Here is a 21,426-nt window from a genome sequence, read left to right on the forward strand (position 1 = left end):
ACACCTGTAATCCCAACACTTTGCTAGGCTGAGGTGGAAAGATAGCTTGAACCCAGGAGTTGGAGACCAGACTGGGCAACATAATAAGACCCATCTCTACAAAAATAAAAATAAAAAAATTAACTGGACATGGTGGCTTGCTTCTATAATCTCAGGTACTTGGGAGACTGAAGTGGCAGGATCACTTGAGCTCGGGAGATTGAGGCTACAGTGAGCTGTGATCATGCCACTGCACTCCAACCTGCGTGACAGAGGAGGACCTTGTCTCAAATGTACAAACTTAAAAAAGAGAAATGGAGAAAAGCATTCATATCTTAACCATGCTCTAATTATAAAAGAGGTATGTAAATAATTTTTGATTAAGTGCATATATATATTAATGGAATATGTTGGAAATTAAATGGTTACTGTTACCCTCAACAGAAAGTATGTAAAAATCAGGAATGGGGCTGGGCATGGTGGTTCACGCCTATAGTCCCAGCACTTTGGGAGGCCCAGAAAGGTGGATTACTTCAAGTCAGGAGTTCGAGACTAGCCTGGCCAACATGGTGAAACCCCATCTCCACTAAAAATACAAAAAATTAGCTGAGCATAGTGGTGGGCATCTGTAATCCCAGCTTCTCAGGAGGCTGAGGAAGGAAAATCACTTGACTTGGAAGTCAGAGGTTGCAGTGAGCCGAGATCACACCGCTGCACTCCAGTCTGGGCAACAGAGACAAAACTCCGTTAAAAATATATATATATTTTTTAGAAGCATTAGAGGAAACTCTTGAAATGTTTCCACTGTAACATTTACTGGGCTTGTGAACCTCAAAGGGACAGAAAGATCATAGTGAAAATAACCTTGATTCACTACTACCTTGTAATGATGTCAGATATAGTTATAAATGAAGTCAATTTCATTGAAAGTTAAATGAAGATTAGGAAAAATAATGATGTTTATTTACTAGACAGGAAAAATATAATACGGATTTCTTTGGTAGCTGTTTCTTTAAAAGATCTTAACCACCCTCATGTTTTCATATTCAGGTATCCTTAGTCTGTTGGAGCATGGAGAAGAATACACATTTTCTCTACCTTGTGCATATGCCCGGTCAATTTTGACTGTTCCTTGGGTAGAACTGGGTGGCAAAGTCAGTGTCAACTGTGCAAAAACTGGATATTCAGCCAGCATCACTTTTCATACCAAGCCATTTTACGGTGGTAAACTGCATCGGTAAGAACATTTTAATGATATTTGGTTCTTATTCTTCCACTTTGATTTTGTATTAAAACTCCTTATTCTTTTTCTCCTCTGTTTTATGTGAAGTTGGATTTGTATTCATGTTTATTTCTTGTTTAAAATAGTTCATCTTTTTTTTTTTTTTTTGAGACAGAGTCTCACTCAAGCTGGAGTGCAGTGGCACAATCTCAGCTCACTGCAACCTCCGCCTACTGGGTTCTAGCGATTCTCCTGCCTCAGCCTCCTGAGTAGCTGGGATTACAGGTGCATACCACCATGACCAGTGAATTTTTGTATTTTTTAGTAGAAACAGGGTTTCACCATATTGGCCAGGCTGGTCTTGAACTCCTGACCTCGTAATCCACCCACCTCGGCCTCCCAAAGTGCAGTGATTTCAAAAGTGAGCCACTGCGCCTTGCCAAATAGTTCACCTTATAAGGCATTCTAAAAATTATGCTCTATTTTTACAAGTAGTAACATTAAGATATCTACTCTTTTAAAAACTTTCCTGATGAAGTAACTAGTGAGATATACAATAGAATTTTTAATGAATGAACATGCAATCCCTGGCCCAATTCTGCCCTTATTGGGATACTGATTTGGATCTGGACCTCAGTGAAGGCAGCTATAGCTACAAGTTAGGGTGGAAAATATCTAATCATGAGGAATGGTTCAGGAAGCACAATGATTGAAGCCAGTGTATGTACTTCAGCAGATGCTTAGGTGAAAGCAACCTGCAGTGATAAATTTCCAGATTCAGCACTTCTTATTCAGTGATGTTGATGTATTTCTTTTTCTTTCTTTTTTTCTCTTTCTTTCTTTCTTTCTTTCTTTCTTTCTTTCTTTCTTTCTTTTCCTTCTTTCCTTTCTTTCCTTCCTTCCTTCCTTCTTTGCTTCTTTCTTTTCTTTCCTTTCTTTCTCTCTCTCTCTTTCTCTTTCTTTCTTTCTTTCTTTCTTTCTTTTCTTTTCTTTTCTTTTCTTTCTTCTTTCCTCTTTTTTGTTGAGACAGTCTTATTCTGTCACCCAGGTTGGAGTGCAGTGGCATGATCTTGGCTCCTTGAAACTGCCTCCTGGGTTCAAGTGAGTCTCGTGTCTCAGCCTCCCAAGCAGCTGTGATTACAGGCATGGTCCCCCATTCCTGGCTACTTTTTGTATTTTTAGTTGAGATGGGCTTTCACCATGTTGGCCAGGCTCGTCTCGAACTCTTGGCCTCAAGTGATCAGTCTGCTTCGGCCTTCCAAAGAGCTGGGATTACAGGTGTGAGCCACTACATCCAGCCGATATTGACGTATTTCTTAGTCACATGTGATTTTTTAGTCATGAGTGGATCACCTGAGATCAGGAGTTTGAGAGCAGTCTGGCCAACATGGTGAGACCCCATCTCTTCTAAAAATACAAAATTAGCCGGGTATGGTAGTGCATGCTTGTAATCCCAGCTACTCAGGAGGCAAGGCTGTAGAATCACATGAACCCAGGAGATGGAGGTTGCATTGAGGGGAGACTGAGCCACTGTACTCCAGCCAGTACTCTGGAGGCTGAGGCAGGAAAATCACTTGAACCTGGGAGGCAGAGGCTGCAGTGAGCCGTGATCGTGCTACTGCGCTCCAGTCTAGGTGACAGAGTAGGACTCTGTCTCAAAAAAAAAAAAAAAAAAGGAAAAGAAAGAAAGACTTTCCTTTTCTTTTTCTTTTAAGAGACAGGATCTCCCTTTGTTGCCCAGGCTGGTTTTGAACTCCTGCACTCAAGCAATCCTTGGCCTCACAAAGTGCCAAGATTACAGGCTTGAGCCGCCACACTCAGCCAACTTTCCCATTCTTGACACCTTTTCTTCTTTGCACTTACAGACTATTATAACTAAGGTCTTCTTCATGTGTTTATTTAATGCTCATGCCTCCTTCCTCAGAAATAGCCTAGTTTTTTTAACTGCTCTCTGCAATTGGAACAGACACATTATCTGCTGTCTGCATTTGGTATAAATATATTATATTCTACCTGTCTTCTCTTACTCCCTCATTTTCCACATCTGTCTCTGATAGTGAGCCTACTTAACTAATCCCCATTCTCATGCCTACCTTCTGTTTCCATTTTCTACATTCACTCTAGGATGCCTGTGTATATATAGTATGTGGTGTAACATCATAAAGATTTTAGAATATATATATATGTGTACATATATATGTGTATATATATACTTTTCTGCATACTAGAAATACAGAGAAATAAAAATAAAGACTATCTAGGCCTATAAGAAGCTTTCCGCCTAAGAGTAGAATCCAGAATACTATTTTTGGAAAGCATTTGTAAGGCTTTAGGAAAAAACTCATATATAATAGTTAAAAACAAAGTCTGTCATAATACCATAAGGATGGTAAGGATAATGGTACTGTGAAGCTATGATTAGATGATTACTGTAGCTAAAAAATCAATATTTAGTTCTGATTCATCTGTTAAAGCAAATAAAGAAACATGATGCTTAACATACTTCCCATTGTCTGATAAAGGAAGCATATCACTTTTTCAAGATAGACAGACTATTTTCCTGGCACTAAATTCTAAAGGGATTTATTGCATGTGTCCTTATATAGTGACATCAAGTAACATAATAGACGGTGTCTTCTTCAGTAGCTCTCCATAAAATGTAATTACCCTTAATGTGAATTTCTTATATATACCGTCAATGAAACCCAAAGCTAACTTTCAGTCAATATTTGAAGCTAAGTTAACATAACCAGTGTTTTTCTGGTATCTCAGGGAGCTCTAGAGACAGGATCTAGAAAATCTAAAAGGCTGACTTGTCAAGTTTTTAAAAAGCAAGAAAGCATATGTTTTATTATTTATCAATTATTCCCACTTTAGAGATGAATGGGATAACAATTTAAGATTTAGCTCTTTGCTAACTGTCTTAAGGGCAGCATATTCTGTATTCTATGTCATTTATTGATACAAGATGTACATACTTGAGATGTTGTGGCTTTAGTCAAGAAACCTTTTTTTCTTTGAAAATAAAATTTTAATTGCATTCTCACCCGTATATAGGACCATCTCATTTCCATAAGCCTGAGTTGTGGAAAGAGGCAGATTTTGTCAAGGAGAAAATTCTGATCTGTTCAAATGCCTAGGCAAGTGCTTTGTTGAAATCTTAGATTTCTGTGTTAGAAATATTTTTTAAGATGGCCTTTCAATTGCCTCAGTCATAATGGATCAATGATAGTCCCAGATAAATTAATAATTCAGTTATCGTTGGACAAAAGAGATAACAAAATTGTTAAACATTTATTTACTTATTTTTATTTTTGAGATGGAATCTCCCTATGTCACCCAGGCTGGAGTGCAATGGTACAATCTCGGCTCACTGCAACCTCTGCCTACCAGGTTCAAGCAATTCTCCTGCCCTAGCCTCTCAAATAGCTGGGATTACAGGCATGCACTATGATGCCTGACTATTTTTTGTATTTTTAGTAGAGATGGGGTTTCACCATCTTGACCATGCTGGTCTTGAACTCCTGACCTTAAGTGATCTGCCCACCTTGGACTCCCAAAGTGCTGGGATTACAGGTGTGAGCCACCTTGCCCAGCCAAAATGACTGCTTTGACACACAAAGCTTGGCAGGGAACAAGGATATGTCAAATTGACATCTTTCAGAGAAATACAGCTTTTGATTACAGCTTTAACTTCTTGTCTACTACTGATGGTCACATTTAAAAATTTACTTAAAACAAGTAAATTTGTGTTTTTATAAATATTACCTAAAATGTGTGACTAAGTAGGGTGAAGCGTCTCACACCTTTAATCCCAGTACTTCAGGAGGCTGAGACGGGTGGATCACTTGAGGTCAGGAGTTCAAGACCAGCCTGCACAACATGATGAAACGCCATCTACTAAAAATACAAAAATGAGCTGGGTGCAGTGGTGTGTACCTGTAATCCCAGCTACTGGAGAGGCTGAGACATGAGAACCACTTGAACCCGGGAGGTGGAGGTTGCAGTGAGCCAAGATCACGCCATTGCACTCCAGCCTGGATGACAGAGTGAAAAACTGTCTCCAAAAAAAAAAAAATCTTATTAGCCATATAAATGAGAGGTATTAGTTTTATAGATGAGAAAATTGAGACTCTTTAAGACCCTCAGCAGAAGTGGTCTATCTGATCCAATAACCATTTCCTTTCTACTATTACCAGGCAAGCTTTTAAAGAGCTATCAATTATTTTAGCATTTCCCTAAGATTAAGAATCACTTTCCATAACCTAACTTCTTTTGCCTTGTGTTCATCATTGGTGTAACTTTTTAAATGTACCTGTCTTATAGTAGTTTGGTACAAGCTTTTACTTCCTAAATTCCAAAGCTCTGCCTTTGTTATCTTCTGTTTGTGCAGGAAATCTATGCTGATGCATGTAAGTGGAGTGACATATTAGAATCTGAGCAGAAGTTTATTTCTTTGGGTTATTCTCTCGGTCTTCTTTAGTCGCATAAAATATTTCTCTGAAGCACCTAATTTTTATTTGTATATCATAGCTACAAAATAATGGTAATGTCAGGCCTCAGGTCAGGATATTTTAAGGAAATTTGTACCTAGAAGTATTGGGAAGAACTTGGGCTTTGGAGTTCATTAGACATGTATTCAAATCCTGCCTCTGTTATTTACTAACTGTAAGATTTGGGGGCCAGGTATGGTGCTCACACCTGTAATCTCAACACTTTGGGAAGCTGAGGTGGGAGGATCACTTCAACCTGGGAGGTTAGTAACAGTGTGGGCAACATAGTAAGACACAGTCCCTACAAGAATAAAAATTAAAAAGCTAGCTAAGCATGATGGCACATGCCTGTAGTTCCTGCTATGAAGGAGATTGAGGCAGGTGGATGCCTTGATCCTAAGTGGTCAAGGCTGCAGTGAGCCATGATTGAACCATTGAAGTCCAGCCTGGATGATGGAGCAGGACTTTGTCTCCTAAAAAAAAAAAAGAGAGATTTGGGGCACCTTACCTAAATTTTTGAGCCTTAGATTCTTCATCTACTGAAATGGGATAGTCACAAGGCTTGACAAATAAGTTAATTTATGTAAAATGCCCAGCATATTTTAAATGTTCAAAAAATGTTAACTTCCTCTCTGTGCACACACGGGCATCCTCTTGTGTATGTATGCTTTTGCTCACTCTTACTCTACATAGTAGAATAAGAGTATAATTGAGGTTTAGTTTTCTCATTCATTAATTCAGGCAACATTTATTAAGTGCTTACTGTTTATCAGACACTTTGCTAAGTGCTAACTGGGGATGTAGAGATGAGACCCATTCCATGCCTATTAAAGAGCTTACAGACTAGGAGGGGGCAAGGATGGCAAACTAATAATAACATTACTGTGTGATCAGTTCCCTGAGGACATACAACGTAAGTAAAGAGCTCAGGCCATTAGTGACACCCGTTTTTGTAAATTAAATTTTATTTGAACACGGCTATGCCTATTCATGTACTTGTTTCTCTCTGCTTTCGTGCTGCAGTGAGAAAGTCAAGCAGTTTTAACAGAGGCTGTCTGGCCTGAGAATCCTAAGATACTTACTTTCTGGTCCTTTATGGAAGAAGTGTGCTGGTCACCTTAGACTGTTGTAAAGAATTGTTATAAGCAAAGTGATGAGGCCTTCTTCTTCCTTGTACTCCTTTGCAAGCTTCTCATGGCCTGCCTGTAGTGTATGTGATTCCTGTCCCCTGCCCCACTTCATTTCATGCTGTTTTTGCTGTGTAGCTGCTGTAAACAATACGATCCCTGTATAACCTAGCAGTCATGAACAGGACCCTAAGATTGTCCACTGGAAAGCTTTAACTTGAAAGATGTGCTGTGGCAGTAAAAGAAAGATCAAGTGAGGAACCGATTATCTTAGGATATAGTTCTGGGTATATGTGGATGGGAAATAGACTAAATAAATGTTCAGTGTCGCTTCCTCATATCCTGTTTGGTAGAGATCAATTTTTAAGGAAGGGAAGGATGTTGGCAAATGGGATCAGAGAGGAAGCATGCAGTGACTTCACAAGAAACATTCACACTGGCAAGAGACCCTTAGCAGGGCAATTATTTAAGTGTGTATTATACTTTGGGGTATAACTCAGAGTAGTTCCCTCCATGGCTCTAATCAAGCTGACCAATAGTCATGGTGTTCTTTGTGTCAAGTGAGCTACAGCTACTCTTTTTTTTTTGAGACAGTCTTCCTCTGTCACCCAGGCTGGAGTGCAGTGATGCAGTCCTGGCTCACTGCAACCTTTGCCTCCCAGGTTCAAGCAATTCTTATGCCTCAACCTCCTAAGTAGCTGAGATTACAGGCTATCCCACCATGCCCAGCTAATTTTTTGTGTTTTTAGTATATAAAATTACTCTTAACTCTTGATTTTGAATGTTTGATTTGCTCTGATACTCCAGAGATCTAGCTTATAAATAATTTAGTTATTGGGCTCCTTACACCCCTCCCTTGAATTGAGTTTATAGACCTTTACTGCAAAAGCTGAAACTGTGGACTCCCTGAATTCTACTTTGTCCTTCTTGGTCCCTTAGCTTATGCCAGACAGATGCTACTTGGGATTCCTGAACTGTCACTTGAACCTCTAGGCTTCGGACTTTTGAATTTTTTTTAAATCTAGATAAGCCATATTCTCTGGCACACTGATTAGACCCTAACATTTGCCTATCATTCCCTAAGTTCTGAACTTCTATCTAATCTGACCCTGTTGTTATCTGTGTCCTATAGTGAACATAAAATACTTCACTAAAAATAATTACAGGCCAGGCACAGTGGCTCACACCTGTAATCCCAACACCTTGGAAGGCTGAGGCAGGTGGATCATGTGAGGTCAGCAGTTTAAGACCAACCTGGCCAACATAGTGAAACCCCGTCTCTACTAAAAATACAAAAATTAGCTGGGCAGGATGATGCACACCTGTAATCCCAGCTACTCCAGCTACTTGGGAGACTGAAGCAGGAGAATCACTTCAACCTGGAAGGTGGAGGTTACAGTGAGCCAAGCTTACACCACTGCACTCCAGCCTGGGCGACAGAACAGGTCTCTGTCTCAAAAATAATAATAATTACACCCGTTCCTATTCCTAGCCTGTTTCTATTCATGTATTTGTGCTGCATCAATACAGCTATCTGTTCACTTAAACAACCATATATATGACTATTTTATATATATGGCTATGGTGACTCTTCATTAAACTTCAATAGCAGTAGTGTTTAAAGTCTCTCTGAGTTCTATGGTGATAATGATAGCTTTTGTATACCAGTGCTCTTTCAATTGTTCTCTTTTAGCAAGATAATTTTAAATATTTTAATGTATTCTTTGATATTTTTCTATCTCTTATTGTTTTATATGGTTTCTAAATTTAAAATTAGGCTTATGTAGTTTAAACAGGATTGATGTATCCAGAACTTCAAATGTAGGAATGCCAAATACTTCAATAAATAGAATTAACTAGAAAAAAGAAGTTAAATAGATTGTAATGTTGTAACATCTTTAGACTGTAATAAAGAAACTATTGATATTTTTCATATTTCTATTTAGTTTTAATATTGTAATAGTTTTGTTTGTAGCTTCTGGCATTTTTTCTAAAGATTAAAATTGATATTATTTGAACGAATTATGAAGGAAGCTGTCACAGGACATACAAGTAATCTAACTTTAGCACTGACATATATAGTTAATTTCAACAGGATCCACAGGGTATGTTCTTGAGTTTCAGATCTAAGAAGCAAACATGATATCACTTATTAGATCAGATCTTTCTTTTTTCTCTGCTTTTAGGGTTACAGCTGAAGTAAAGCACAACATCACCAACACTGTGGTATGCAGAGTGCAAGGGGAATGGAATAGTCTTCTTGAGTTCACCTATAGCAATGGAGAGACAAAGTATGTGGACTTGACTAAATTGACAGTGACGAAGAAAAGAGTGAGACCTCTGGAGAAGCAGGATCCGTTTGAATCCAGGTATGTCATCCTTGCATCCATCCAGGAGAGTCAGAAGCTCTGAATCTTAATCTAAGCCTTTTCACTAACTGGTGACCTTGGGCAAATCACATCACCAGTTTGCATCAGCTTTGTAAATCGAAAGTGTTAGTCTAGTCTGATGTTAAACCCGTTGCCAGCTATGAGATTATATGATATACAGTCACATTTTAGTAAAAGCCAAACATTGTAAATGGAGCAAAAATATTAAAAATATTTACTGTCAAAGAATTACTGTCTATGTCATAAAAACTTTATCTTAAAAATTTTTGTTAGATTATTAACAAAAAGGCAGACACCCCAATACAAAAAATGGGCAAAGGATGAAAAGAGGTAGTGCGTGAATACAGGAACATCTAGTCAGCCAAGGAAGTGAAAAATTGTTTAGGGTAATCAGAATTCAAAGTACAAATTAAACAATAAGACAAATTAGTTTTTAAAATAATACCTCTTTGGGGAAAAGGTGTGAGCAAATGGGCATTTTCATACTGCTGATTAGATGTTAAACCAGTATAACCTTCAGAGAGGGTATTTTGGTAGTATGTGTCATAGGCCTTAAAAAATAAAGTGGATCTATATGTGTTAATCAAGTCCAGCTTCCAAAATGTGTTGACAGTGGTTGCTTCTGGAAAAGAGTACTGGGATCTGGAATAGGAAGGAGACTTAATTTTTACAAGATTTTCTCTTTGTACTGTTTAAATTTTATATCATGAGGGATTATTACTCTTATCAATTAAAAATAGAAAAAAAAGAAAATACAGGGAACCACTAAACATCTTACATTAAGATCACATAAATAGAACCAAACAATTTTTAACTAGGTATGAAAGGGATTAAATGTCCACATTCAAACATTCAGAGTGGGTCAAAAAATACAGCAATAATGAATTTTTAAAGAATTCTTTTAGGGATTTATCCTAAGGAGAAGGTCTCAAAGTTTGCTTTACAGACCCCCATTAGGTCCTTGAGACCTTTTCAGGGCATCCGCAAGTTCACAATTTTTTATATAACACTAAGATGTTATTTGCCATTTTTCACTCTGTGGGCTCTTATGGTGTAAAAGGAATGCTGTGGGTAGCACTGGTGGACTGTAGGACTAATCTAGGCAATGGCACCAAATGTCACAGGCAGTCGTTATGTTCTTCACTGCCCTGTACTCTCATACTCTCATGCCACTTTCTCTTAAGACGTCCTTGAAAAAGCAATAGAAATTATTAATTTTATTAAATCTAGACCACCGAGTACATGTTTTTGTTTGTTTGTTTTGAGACAGGGTCTCACCCTGTCACGCAGGCTGGAGTGTGGTGGCGTGATCTCAGCTCACTGCAACCTCCACCTCCCGGGTTCACATGATCCTCCTGCCTCAGCCTTCTGAGTAGCTGGGACTGCAGGCATCAACTACATGCCTGGCTAATTTTTTGTATTTTTGGTAGAGACAGGGTTTCACCATGTTGGCCTGACCTCAAGTGATCATCCTGCTTCAGCCTCCCAAAGTGCTGGGATTACAGGCGTGAACTACCATGCCTGGCTCAGTACATCTTATTAGTATTCTGTATGACAAATTGGAATATATGTAAGCATTTGTGCTGGCTACTGAAGAAATACAGTGGTTATCTGGAGGAAGAGCACTTGTATAATTATTTGATTCACAAGCAGAACTAATCACTTTGTTCATGAAATACCATGTTTACTTAAAAGAATGATTGACAGACAAACTATGGTTATTCTAATTTCAAAATTGGGTAGAGTAGACATTTTACTTGTAAATGAAAGACCTGAATGTGACACTTCAAGAAAAACAATTGACATTATTTGTTACTAATAATAAGATTAGAGCTTGGAGGTAAAATTAGAATTTTAGAAAATGTTATCTGCCACCATGAACTTGAAAGCTTCCCAATTAGAGTTATCTGGTGAACTTGGTGGTGATATTATTGAATGTGACTTTTAAAAATATTAGATAATGAAATATGTCAACATCTGAAAGATTTGCATAACTCATTGAACCAGTATTTTGCAAATGACTGATGCATGATATTACAGAATCATGCATGGATAAATGAGCCATTCAGGGTGCACATTAGACCCGTGGATTTCCATATAAATTATTTGAAAAAATAATTGACATTCTTAATTTTCCACATTACAATTAGCCTTTTTAAAATTACCACTTGTTGAGTTTCAATACATTTTGAAACAATTGAATTATTTGAAAACTTTGTTAAAATATTCTTCTTTTTTCAAACTATCTGTATTAGGCCAGATTTTTCTTTTCTTTTTTTTGAGACGGAATCTCACATTGTAACCCAGGTTGGAGTGCAGTGGCACAATCACTGCTCATTGCAATCTCTGCCTCTTGGGCTCAAGCAATTCTCGTGCCTGAGCCTCCAAGTAGCTGGGATTACAGGTGTGCACCATCACACCCAGCTGATTGTTTTTTAATTTTTAGTAGAAATGGGGTTTCTCCATGTTGATCAGGCTGGTCTCGAGCTCCTGACCTTAGGTTATCTGCCCACCTCGGCCTCCCAAAGTGCTGGGATTACAGGTGTGCTCGAGCCACCATGCCCAGCCCAGATTTTTCTTATATATGCTTTAATTGAAACAATATATCACAGCAGATTGAATGTATGGGCAGATAAAAGAGATGCTTCTGAGCCAAATGTGGTAGCTCATGCCTGTAATCACAGCATGTTGGGAGCCCAAGGTGGGCGTGTCACTTGAGGTCAGGAGTTCAAGAGTAGCCTGGCCAACCTGGTGAAGCCCTGTCTCTACTAAAAATACAAAAACCAGCCAGGCATCCCTACTAAAAATACAAAAATCAGCCGGGCATGGTGCCACACACTTACAGTCCCAGCTACTCATAAGAGGCTGAGGCACAAGAATCGCTTGAACCCAGAGGTGGAGGTTGCAGTGAGCCACGATTGCACCACTACACTCCAGCCTGGGTGACAGAGCAAGACTCTGTCTCAAAAAACAAGAGAGAAGACATGCTTCTGAATTTTATTTGCTAAAATTTTGTAATGAATTTTATAATTTCTATATACATGAGGGATATTGCCTAGTTCTTTTCTTTAGGGAAAGTTTTGAATTACAAATTACATGTTTAATATATAGGGCCATTAAGGTTTTCTGTTTCTTCAGTGAGCTTTGGTAGTTTGTGTCCTTTAAGGAATTGGTTCATTTCAGCTAATTTGTCAGATTTATTGTCATATAGTTCCTAATGTTACCTTTTTCTAAAAAATCTGTGTCGGATCTGTGCTTATTCCTTATATTTGTAATACCTTTTTTTCTAATCAGTGTGACTAAAGGTTTATTAGTTTTACTAAAAGAACCAGATTTTGGCTTCACTGATTTAGTCTGTTTTTGTTTTCTTTCTCATTGAATTTTGCTCTTTCATAAAATTTTCTTTTTTTCCCCTTACATTGTAAATCATTACTATTCTTTTTTCTAATTTTTTTACAATGGACGCTTAAGTCAGGAGTCAGCAAACTTTTTCTGTAAAAGTCCAGACAATAAATATTTTAGCCTTAGGGGACCAGATAGTCTCTGCCACAGCTGCTTAACTCTGCCATTGTAACATGAAACATCCATAGACAGCAAGTCAATGGTTAGATATCGTTATGTTGCAATAAAAATTTATTTATAAAAATGAGCAGTGGCCATAGTTTGATCCCTGGTTTAGGTCATTGATTTTTCTTCCTTCCTAAATGTTTAATGCTATACATTTTCCTCTAAGGGCTGCTCTATTTCTATCCAATGACTTTTTATGTGTTTTCATTTCAAAGTATTTTCTGATTTCCTTTGTGGGTTTTTTTTTTTTAATTCATAAACTTATTTACAAATGTGTTGATAATTTCTAAATGTTTAGAGATTTTCCAGCTATCTTTCCATTATTTTTTTCTTAGTTTCATTTTGGTCAAAGAATATACTTTGTATGATTTTAATTTAAATTTATTTAGATTTGTTTAATGATTCTGAGTATGTTCTGTGATTCTGAATATGTTCTGTCTTGGTAAATGTTTCCCTTTTTTTTTTTTTGAGACGAAGTAGTGTCTCATTCTGTCACCCAGGCTGGAGGGAGGGCAGTGGTGCAATCTTGGCTCACTGCAACCTCCGCCACCCTGGTTCAAGCAATTCTCATGCCTCAGCCTCTTGAGTAGCTGGGACTACACCTGGCTAATTTTTTGGCATTTTTAGTAGAGATGGGGTTTCACCATGCTGGCCATGCTGGTCTCAAACTCCTGGCCTCAAGTGATCCACCCACTTCAGTCTCTCAAAGTTCTAGAATTACTTGTGAGCCACTGCACCAGGCCTTAGTAAATGTTTAATGTGTACTTGACACAAATATGTATTCTTAAGCCCAGGAGTTTGAGACCAGCCTGGGTAACATGGCGAAACTCCGTCTCCACAAAAAATATAAAAATTAGCTGGATGTGGTAACATGTGCCCATAATCCCAGCTACTCAGGAGGCTGAGGTGAGTGTGTTCTATAAATATCAGGCCAAATGAATTGACAGTATTTTTCTAGTCTTCTGTAATCTTACAGATTTTCTGTGTATTTATTCTATCAGTTAAGTTTAGTTATTGAGATTGGTTATTAAAATTACCAATTACAATTGAGTATTTCTCTTTGTAGTTCTGTAAGTTCTTCATTTTATTAGAAGTTCTGTTATTAGGGCAGGTATTTATATTTAGGATTTTTTAATGTCTTATTTATGGAGAGTTCATATAAATTCATTTTTATATTTGAGCCATCTCTTATATTTTTTTAAAGTAAACTTGACATTTTATTTTCAGAAATGTGTTAGGAAACCTTTTGGAGCCATTAAGATACATCTATAGCCTCAAGTCTTTAAATTATAAGACCTTTCTAATAGTAGAGTTATGTCCTCTGGATGTTTTGGGGTTGTTTTTTGGGTTTTTTTTTGAGATAGGGTCTCTGTTGCCCAAGCTAGCCTGCATGGCAAATTCTTGGTTCACTGCAGCTTTAACCTTTCAGGCGAAAGCAGTCTTCCCACGTCAGCCTCCCAAGTAGCTGAGACTATAGGCACGTGCCACGAGACCCAGCTAATTTGTATATTTTTTTGTAGAGACAGAGTTTCATCATGTTACCCAGGCTGGTCTGAAACTCCTGGGCTCAAGGGATCCACCTACCTTGGCCTCCCAAAGTGCTGATATTACAGGGGTGAGCTACTGTGCCTAGCACTTATGAAGTATTGACCCTTAATCATTATGAAATGTTTCTCTTTATCCCTGGTAGTAGTCCTTCTTTGAATTCTACTTTGATAATAAAATTGCCACTTTAAGAAAACTTGAGGGCAAGGTGGCTCATGCCTGTAATTCTAGCACTTTGTGAAGCTGACGCAAGCAGATTGCTTGAGCCCAGGAGTTCAAGACCAATTTGGGCAATGTGGCAAAACCCTATCCCTACAAAAACTACAAAAATTAGTCAGGCATGGTGGTGGGCACCTGTAGTCCTACCTACTCAGAAGGCTGAGGTGGGAGGATCACCTGAGGCTGGAAGTCAAGGCTTCAGTGAGCCATGAGTATGCCATTGTATTCTAGCCTGGGTGACAGAGTCAAGACCCTGTATCAAAAAAAAGAAAAAACTTGGCCAAGTGTAGTGGATCAGGCCTGTAATCCCAGCACTTTGGGAGACCAGGGCAGGAAGATCACTGGAACCGGAAATTTGAGACCAGCCTGGGTAACATAGTGAGACCCCCATCTCTATTGAAAAAAAACAAAACAAAACTTTATCCGAGTATATTTTATATATCATAAAATTCAACTGTTTCAAGTATACCATTCAAAGATTTTTAGTAAGTCTCTGGCTGGGCTTGGTGGCTCATGCCTGTAATGCCAGCACTTTGGGAGGCTGAGGTGGGCGGATCACTTGAGGTCAGGAGTTCAAGACCAGCCTGGCCAACATGACAAAACCCTGTCTCTACTCAAAATACAAAAATTAGGCGAATGTGGTGGCGCATGCCTGTAGTCCCAGCAACTCTGGAAACTGAGGCAGAAGAATTGCTTGTGCCCAGAAGGCAGAGGTTGCAGTGAGCTGAGATGGCACCACTCCACACTCCAGCTTGGGTGACAGTGAGACCCTATCTCAAAAAAAAAAAAAGAAAGATTTTTAGTAACTTTCTTGAGGAGTACAATCATTACCATAAATCAGTTTTAGAATCTTTTTTATCCTACCGTAAGATCCCTCATGTTCATTTACAGTTAATCCCCATTACCTCCCAGCCCAGAGAACTACTAACTTACTTTCTGTCTCTATAAATTTGCCTTTTCTGGATATTGCATATAAATCATACAATATGTGATCTTTTATTCCTGGCTTCTTTCCTTAGTATAACATTTTTGAGGTTCATCCATTAAGTGTGTTGTTTTTTTTTTTTGAGATGGAGTCTCGCTCTGTCACCAGGCTGGAGTGCAGTGGCATGATCTTGGCTCACTGCAACCTCTGCCTCAGCCTCCTGAGTAGCTGGGATTACAGGTGTGTGCCACCACACCCAGCTAATTTTTGTATTTTTAGTAGAGATGGGGTTTCACCATGTTGGCCAGGATGGTCTCTATGTTTTGACATCATCTGCCTACCTTGGCCTCCCAAAATGCTGGGATTACAGGTGTGAGCCACCTTGCCCGGCCCCATGAAGTATTAATTGCATGTATCACTGGTTCATTGCTTTTTATTGCTGAATAGTATTGCACTGTATAGCTATATCACATTTTGCCTATCCATTCACCAGTTGGTGGACATTTCCAGTTTGGGACTGTGATGAATAATACTGCTGTGAACATTCTCCTACAAATCTTTGTGTGGATATTTATTTTCATTTTTCTTGGGTAAATACCCAGAAGTGGAATTGTGGTAGTTTTATGTTTAACATTTTGTATTTTTTTACACATGTATATCCAGTTTTCCCAGCACCGTTTGTTCAACAAACAGTTCTTTCCCTAAAGAATTGTTGTGGCAGTTTTTTCTTTTTTTTTTTTTTTGCTTGAGATTTGTTAAGCTTCACTCTACCTGTGTATGGCCTAGAAACTCTCTGGGCAGTGAGTTAGAGCACTCAGAGGATTCCCCTCATTTGTTTCCTTTCTCAAGGATCACTGTCCTGCACTGTCTTTTGACACTGCTCATTATCTGAAAACCACTATTTTATTATATGTTGCCTGGTTTCCCGGTTGATGAAGGCAGGAAAATAAATGTGTTCCCCATTATTTCATCATGTCCAGAAGCACAGTTGGTCTTGCTTACATTTCAGCTTTGAAAATTTACTTCTCTTTTTACTTGTTAACTTCTAAGTTTTCTAAAAACAAAAATCCTTCTTTTATAACTTGGAAAAATACAAATTTTTTTAAATTAAAAAGCAGAAGCAGCAGCATCCTGCACATAACCATGGGCAGCAGAGTATCATTGTTCTTAGAATTCATAAGCACGAAATTGTAGATGTGATTTAGGAAATATTATTTTATAAAATTACTGTAATTTTGAGGGTATTGATTCTATTTAATTATCTCTTTTAAAGAATGTTTGTAAAATATGTGGTTTTTGGATTACAGGCGATTGTGGAAAAATGTGACAGACTCTCTGAGGGAATCTGAAATTGATAAGGCCACAGAGCATAAGCGTACCCTGGAAGAACGTCAGAGAACTGAAGAAAGGCATCGTACTGAAACAGGCACACCTTGGAAAACCAAATATTTTATTAAAGAGGTATGCTGTACATGTGTTAAAGATAAAACGTATCTCCTTGGTGAGAACTTTGGCTTACTAGGCTTTGTTGAATTGCTACCACTTATACATCTTTATTTTTAAAAGTAGTACAACTATATATAAATACCAATTGTTTTTGAGACCAGCCTGGGTGATCTGTCCCAAAAAAAGAGCCGGGAGCGGTGGCTCACGCCTATAAGTTGGGTGGATCACTTGATCACTGGGTTTCACCATGTTGGCCAGGCTGGTCTCAAACTCCTGACCTCGGGTGATCCACGCACCTGGGCCTCCCAAAGTGCTAGGATTATAGGTGTGAGCCACTGCACCCGGCCAGCTTTCTACTTTTCATTTATTCCTTATGTGACAGACAGTAAGAACCTACCTCTTACTCTTTATTTCACACTTTGTGATGTTGGACAGATAGATGCAGAAAACTGTAGCAAGATAGGACTATTCCATTAAAATAGTGAATTTCTGGATGGTGTTGCGTAACTGCCTGCTGGAATAGTAGATTAGAGATGTAGACTCAGATTTGGGCTCATTTGGGCGGGGCATGGTGTCTTGGGCCTATAATCAATCCCAGCTACTCAGGAGGCTGAGGCAGGAGGATCACTTGAAGCCCAGAGCAGACTGGGCAACATAGCAAGAACTCATCTCTAAAAAAATAAATATAATAAAAGTATTTGGGTGATAAGATGTAAGCAGGGTTTTCTAAGTGGTATGCCAGGGCACAGTGGTGCAGCAGATGCTTTAGAGTGGTCGTGGTATTAGCACCTAATGGTTGCTATTGTGAGAGAGGAATTATTCTGCACAGAGTAACGTTGTTCAGTACTGTTGGAACAGGTGAGAGAGATCAAACTCAATTCTGCATATAGCAGTAACAAGTGGGGATTTATAGCCCACAGGCAGGGTGTGGGAGTAGGTGAAAAATTACTAAGAGGAGCTTAGTTAGGTATTAAGGGTTGGGTAAGAGGAGCTTGATTGGGTATCAGGGCTGTGACATTCTCAATAAACTGGTTTATCAGGATTCTTTGCTAAAACTGGGCTCATCAGGCCAAGGACAAGGCCTACTTAGTCAAAGGAGCCTGACTAGTTTTGGAGAAAGTCCTTGTCACAGTGAGCCAAATAATTGCCAGGCTTAAATCATTTTTCAATCAAGGTAAATATATTTTCTTAAAGTTGTTTAATAACAGTAAATTGAAGGAGACATAGGACTTAAGGACAGAGGTTCAAATCTGACCTATTTTGCCTAGTCTCGTAAACACTGAACTCCAATCTTCACTACCCTGGCCTTAACTCTGTGAAGTTCCTGCTCTAGTGTGCTCCTTATGCATTTGCAACAGCTCTTTGTTTTCCTCACTATGCTCTTCTCCTGTCTTTAGTTCACTCTTGCTTTGTTTTTTTGTTGTTGTTGTTTTTTGATGCAGGGTCTTACTCTGTTGCCTAGGCTGGAGTGCAATGGCACGATCACAGCTCACCGCAACTTCCTCCTTCCGGGTCAAGTGATTCTCCTGCCTCAGCCTCCTGAGTAGCTAGGACTACAGGCATCCGCCACCTCGCCCAGCTAATTTTTGTATTTTTTGGTAGAGACGGGGTTTCACCATGTTGGCCAGGCTGGTCTTGAACTCCTGACCTCAAGTGATCCGCCTGCCTCTCAAAGTGCTGGGATTACAGGCGTGAACCACAACATCCAGCCTCTTTAGTTCACTCTTTGATTCTAACTTTGTCTTTTATTATCCTCTTTAAGGAAACCTGGGAAATCTGATGGTAACAGGGAGAGTCAGGACAAAAACAAAACCAGCACTTAGATATTAGAGATGCCAGTGGAGATGGGGAGAACAGTTAGTACCTTCCCTATCATTTGTCTGCTCCACTTGCTGCCCATAACTCTGTGAGTGAGGCTCAATCCGTAGTGTCTTGGTGAAATTGGCAAAATTGCTACAAATGGTTCTTGCAAAATTAAATGTTCATGGGTCACAAACTAGATCCTCCCATACCATAACTTCTCACCTTCACAAAAATTCGATTTTTTTTTTTTTTTTTAGACAGAGTCTTGCTCTTTCACTCACGCTGGAGTGAGATGGCACAATGTTGGCTAACTGCAACCTCGGCCTCCCTGGCTTAAGCAATTCTCCTTCCTCAGCCTCCCAATTGCTGGGATTATAGGCACGTGCCACCACACCTAGCTAATTTTTGTATTTTTAGTAGAGACAAGGTCTCACCATATTGCCCAGGCTGGTCTTGAACCCCTGACCTCAGGTGATCCACCAAAGTGCTGGGATTACAGGCGTGAGCCACTACGCCTGGCCACAAAAACTCTTTAAATGTGAAAATAGAATTTCATTTCAGTGAAGGTGTTGCTTCTAGTTTTGGTTACTGATTTTGAAAATACTAGAGGGATGATTATCTTTTTATTTGTTTCAGGGAGATGGCTGGGTTTATCATAAACCGCTTTGGAAAATAATTCCAACAACACAAGCAGCAGAGTGACACATACTGTCTAAAACTCAACCAATGAGGTTCTTCTCTGTTTACCCTAAATCCTCCCAGAATGGAGTCATTGCACTGAGTGACCTGCTTCCTGATTGGGCAGACTGAAACTAGCTAAACCTGAATGTACCTACTAGGGCACCATAATACTGCAGCAAGACCAAAGTGGTAAAGAAACACAGAGGACCTCTTACCAACCTGTTCATGTGATGTGAGCAATACCATCTTAAACTTGTTACCTGAATTAGTAGATGAATCTTTTATCCAGTTCTTGCTCCTAAAATTAAGTTTAAATCCCCTATTTTTGAACAGGGGTAGCAGATACACACAACAATGAGAACTCGGTGACTTTGATTTCTTTGTCGTGAAAAGTGAAGTCTCTGTTTCAGAGTTTGTGTCTTTCTTTCTGTCCATAACTGAAGTATTCACTACTCTTATAAACCAACCAAGAGGAGGAGAAAGATGACCCAGAAGTGGATTCAGCCATTGTGCCTGAAATCAGTGTTTAAAAAAAAATCAACCAGGTTGTGGTTAACAAGGCATTCTATTTCCTCAAAAAGACTGTGTGCCTATGTCTGAGGAATTTATCCATTATCCACCTCTGTTGGAACTCTGTTTTAAAAAGTACATTTATAGATTGATTAGAATTATAACCATGGAGAATTTTTTCTTCTGAGCATTTTAATATACTTGAAAACAACATTGACTTGAAAAATTTCAGAACATTTTTCAGTACCTAGTTTTATTAAATATTACACTTGAGACAATTTTTAAAAATGTGTTCATGTCAATATGATGAGATTTTAGCCTTTCTCCAGAACTAAGGCATTAAAGAAAACAGCAAATATTGAAAAAACTGTTACTTTTTTCCTTCTTTTTTTCACTTCTAGGTTAATATCCAGTATTATGTATTATCCTTTTGGATAAGTATGCTTTATTTTACCTTTCTTAAAAATTAAAATAAATGATTCTATTCATATTTGTCAGTAATTCAGAACTTAAATGTGTAACTGAACGTGCATGTAAGGTATGGTTTTAATTTTCAAGGAAACTTAAATGTTAAAGAAAGAGAATGAAATTAAAAGGTATCAGGAAGTTGTATTCAGGTACAAATCTTTTTTTAAATATTTTGTTGAGGTTGAAGAATTGCTGGCAATTAAAAGAATAGAGGTAATCATGGCTTTCATCATTCATTCATGTATTTATTGAGCACCTACTTATTATGGTGCTCAACACTTGTTACTGCAAGCTACCTTAATTTCCCAAGAGTGGTGCCTTACTCTGTTCTTTCTGACATGGTCTTCCAATCAGTGTGTATAACATACCTGTTGTTTATCAGCCATTTTAGATGGCTCTGTCTATTGCATCGTCATAAGAAGTTTAAGCTTTGTACTCTGATAAATTATGTTCTGTTAAAGAGGTTAGTGGGATGAAAACAGCAAAACAATAATTTTTTCAACAAATTGTAAATTATAAGAAAAAGAGTTGGTTTGCGTACAACAATTTTAATGATTCTCTTGTTCATTTTTGCTGTGAAATGCACTGAAAAAAATATCAAAATGAGTTACAGTTCCTGTGTTGGGAAAATTGACAAATAATAAAACTAGAGAACAGTGATGCTTCTGACTGTTTTATGAATAGAGAGAAATAGAAAGTTTATATTCAGTAGAGTTATTGCCCTGTTCATTTGGGAGGGGCATTGATTTTCTGTTGAAGTCCTTCAGGAATCTTCAGCTGCGCAGTAAATTTATTAAGAGTTTCTAAAAATCAAGATGTTCAACTTATAAATATTCTGGAGATAGAATAAGAATATAAAATGGGACCAGGTTGATCTGTATGCAGTAGCATTAACAACTAATTGATCACAACCAATTGTAGATTTTTTATTTTGTTTGTTGTGAAACAGAGCCTGACTCTGTCACCCAGGATGGAGTGCAGTGCATGGCTCACTGCAGTCTTGACCTCCCGGGCTAAAGCAATCATCCCACCTCAGTCTCCCGAGTAGCTG

At 38.4% G+C, this 21,426-nt stretch overlaps 1 protein-coding gene across 1 annotated transcript in view; it reads left to right on the forward strand.

Moving 5' to 3' along the window:
• OSBPL11 (oxysterol binding protein like 11) overlaps window positions 1–21,035 on the forward strand; it is a 79,667-nt gene extending 58,632 nt beyond the window's left edge. The window contains exons 10-13 of the mRNA XM_002758715.7: window positions 1,030–1,216; window positions 9,008–9,190; window positions 16,775–16,928; window positions 19,353–21,035. Of these exons, the coding sequence (XP_002758761.1) occupies window positions 1,030–1,216; window positions 9,008–9,190; window positions 16,775–16,928; window positions 19,353–19,418 (590 nt within the window). The 3' untranslated portion in view covers window positions 19,419–21,035. The remainder of the gene's footprint in view (window positions 1–1,029; window positions 1,217–9,007; window positions 9,191–16,774; window positions 16,929–19,352) is intronic.
• Window positions 21,036–21,426: the final 391 nt, after the last annotated feature.

Source organism: Callithrix jacchus, chromosome 15 (genome assembly GCF_049354715.1).
Source record: "Callithrix jacchus isolate 240 chromosome 15, calJac240_pri, whole genome shotgun sequence".
NCBI lineage: Eukaryota > Metazoa > Chordata > Mammalia > Primates > Cebidae > Callithrix > Callithrix jacchus.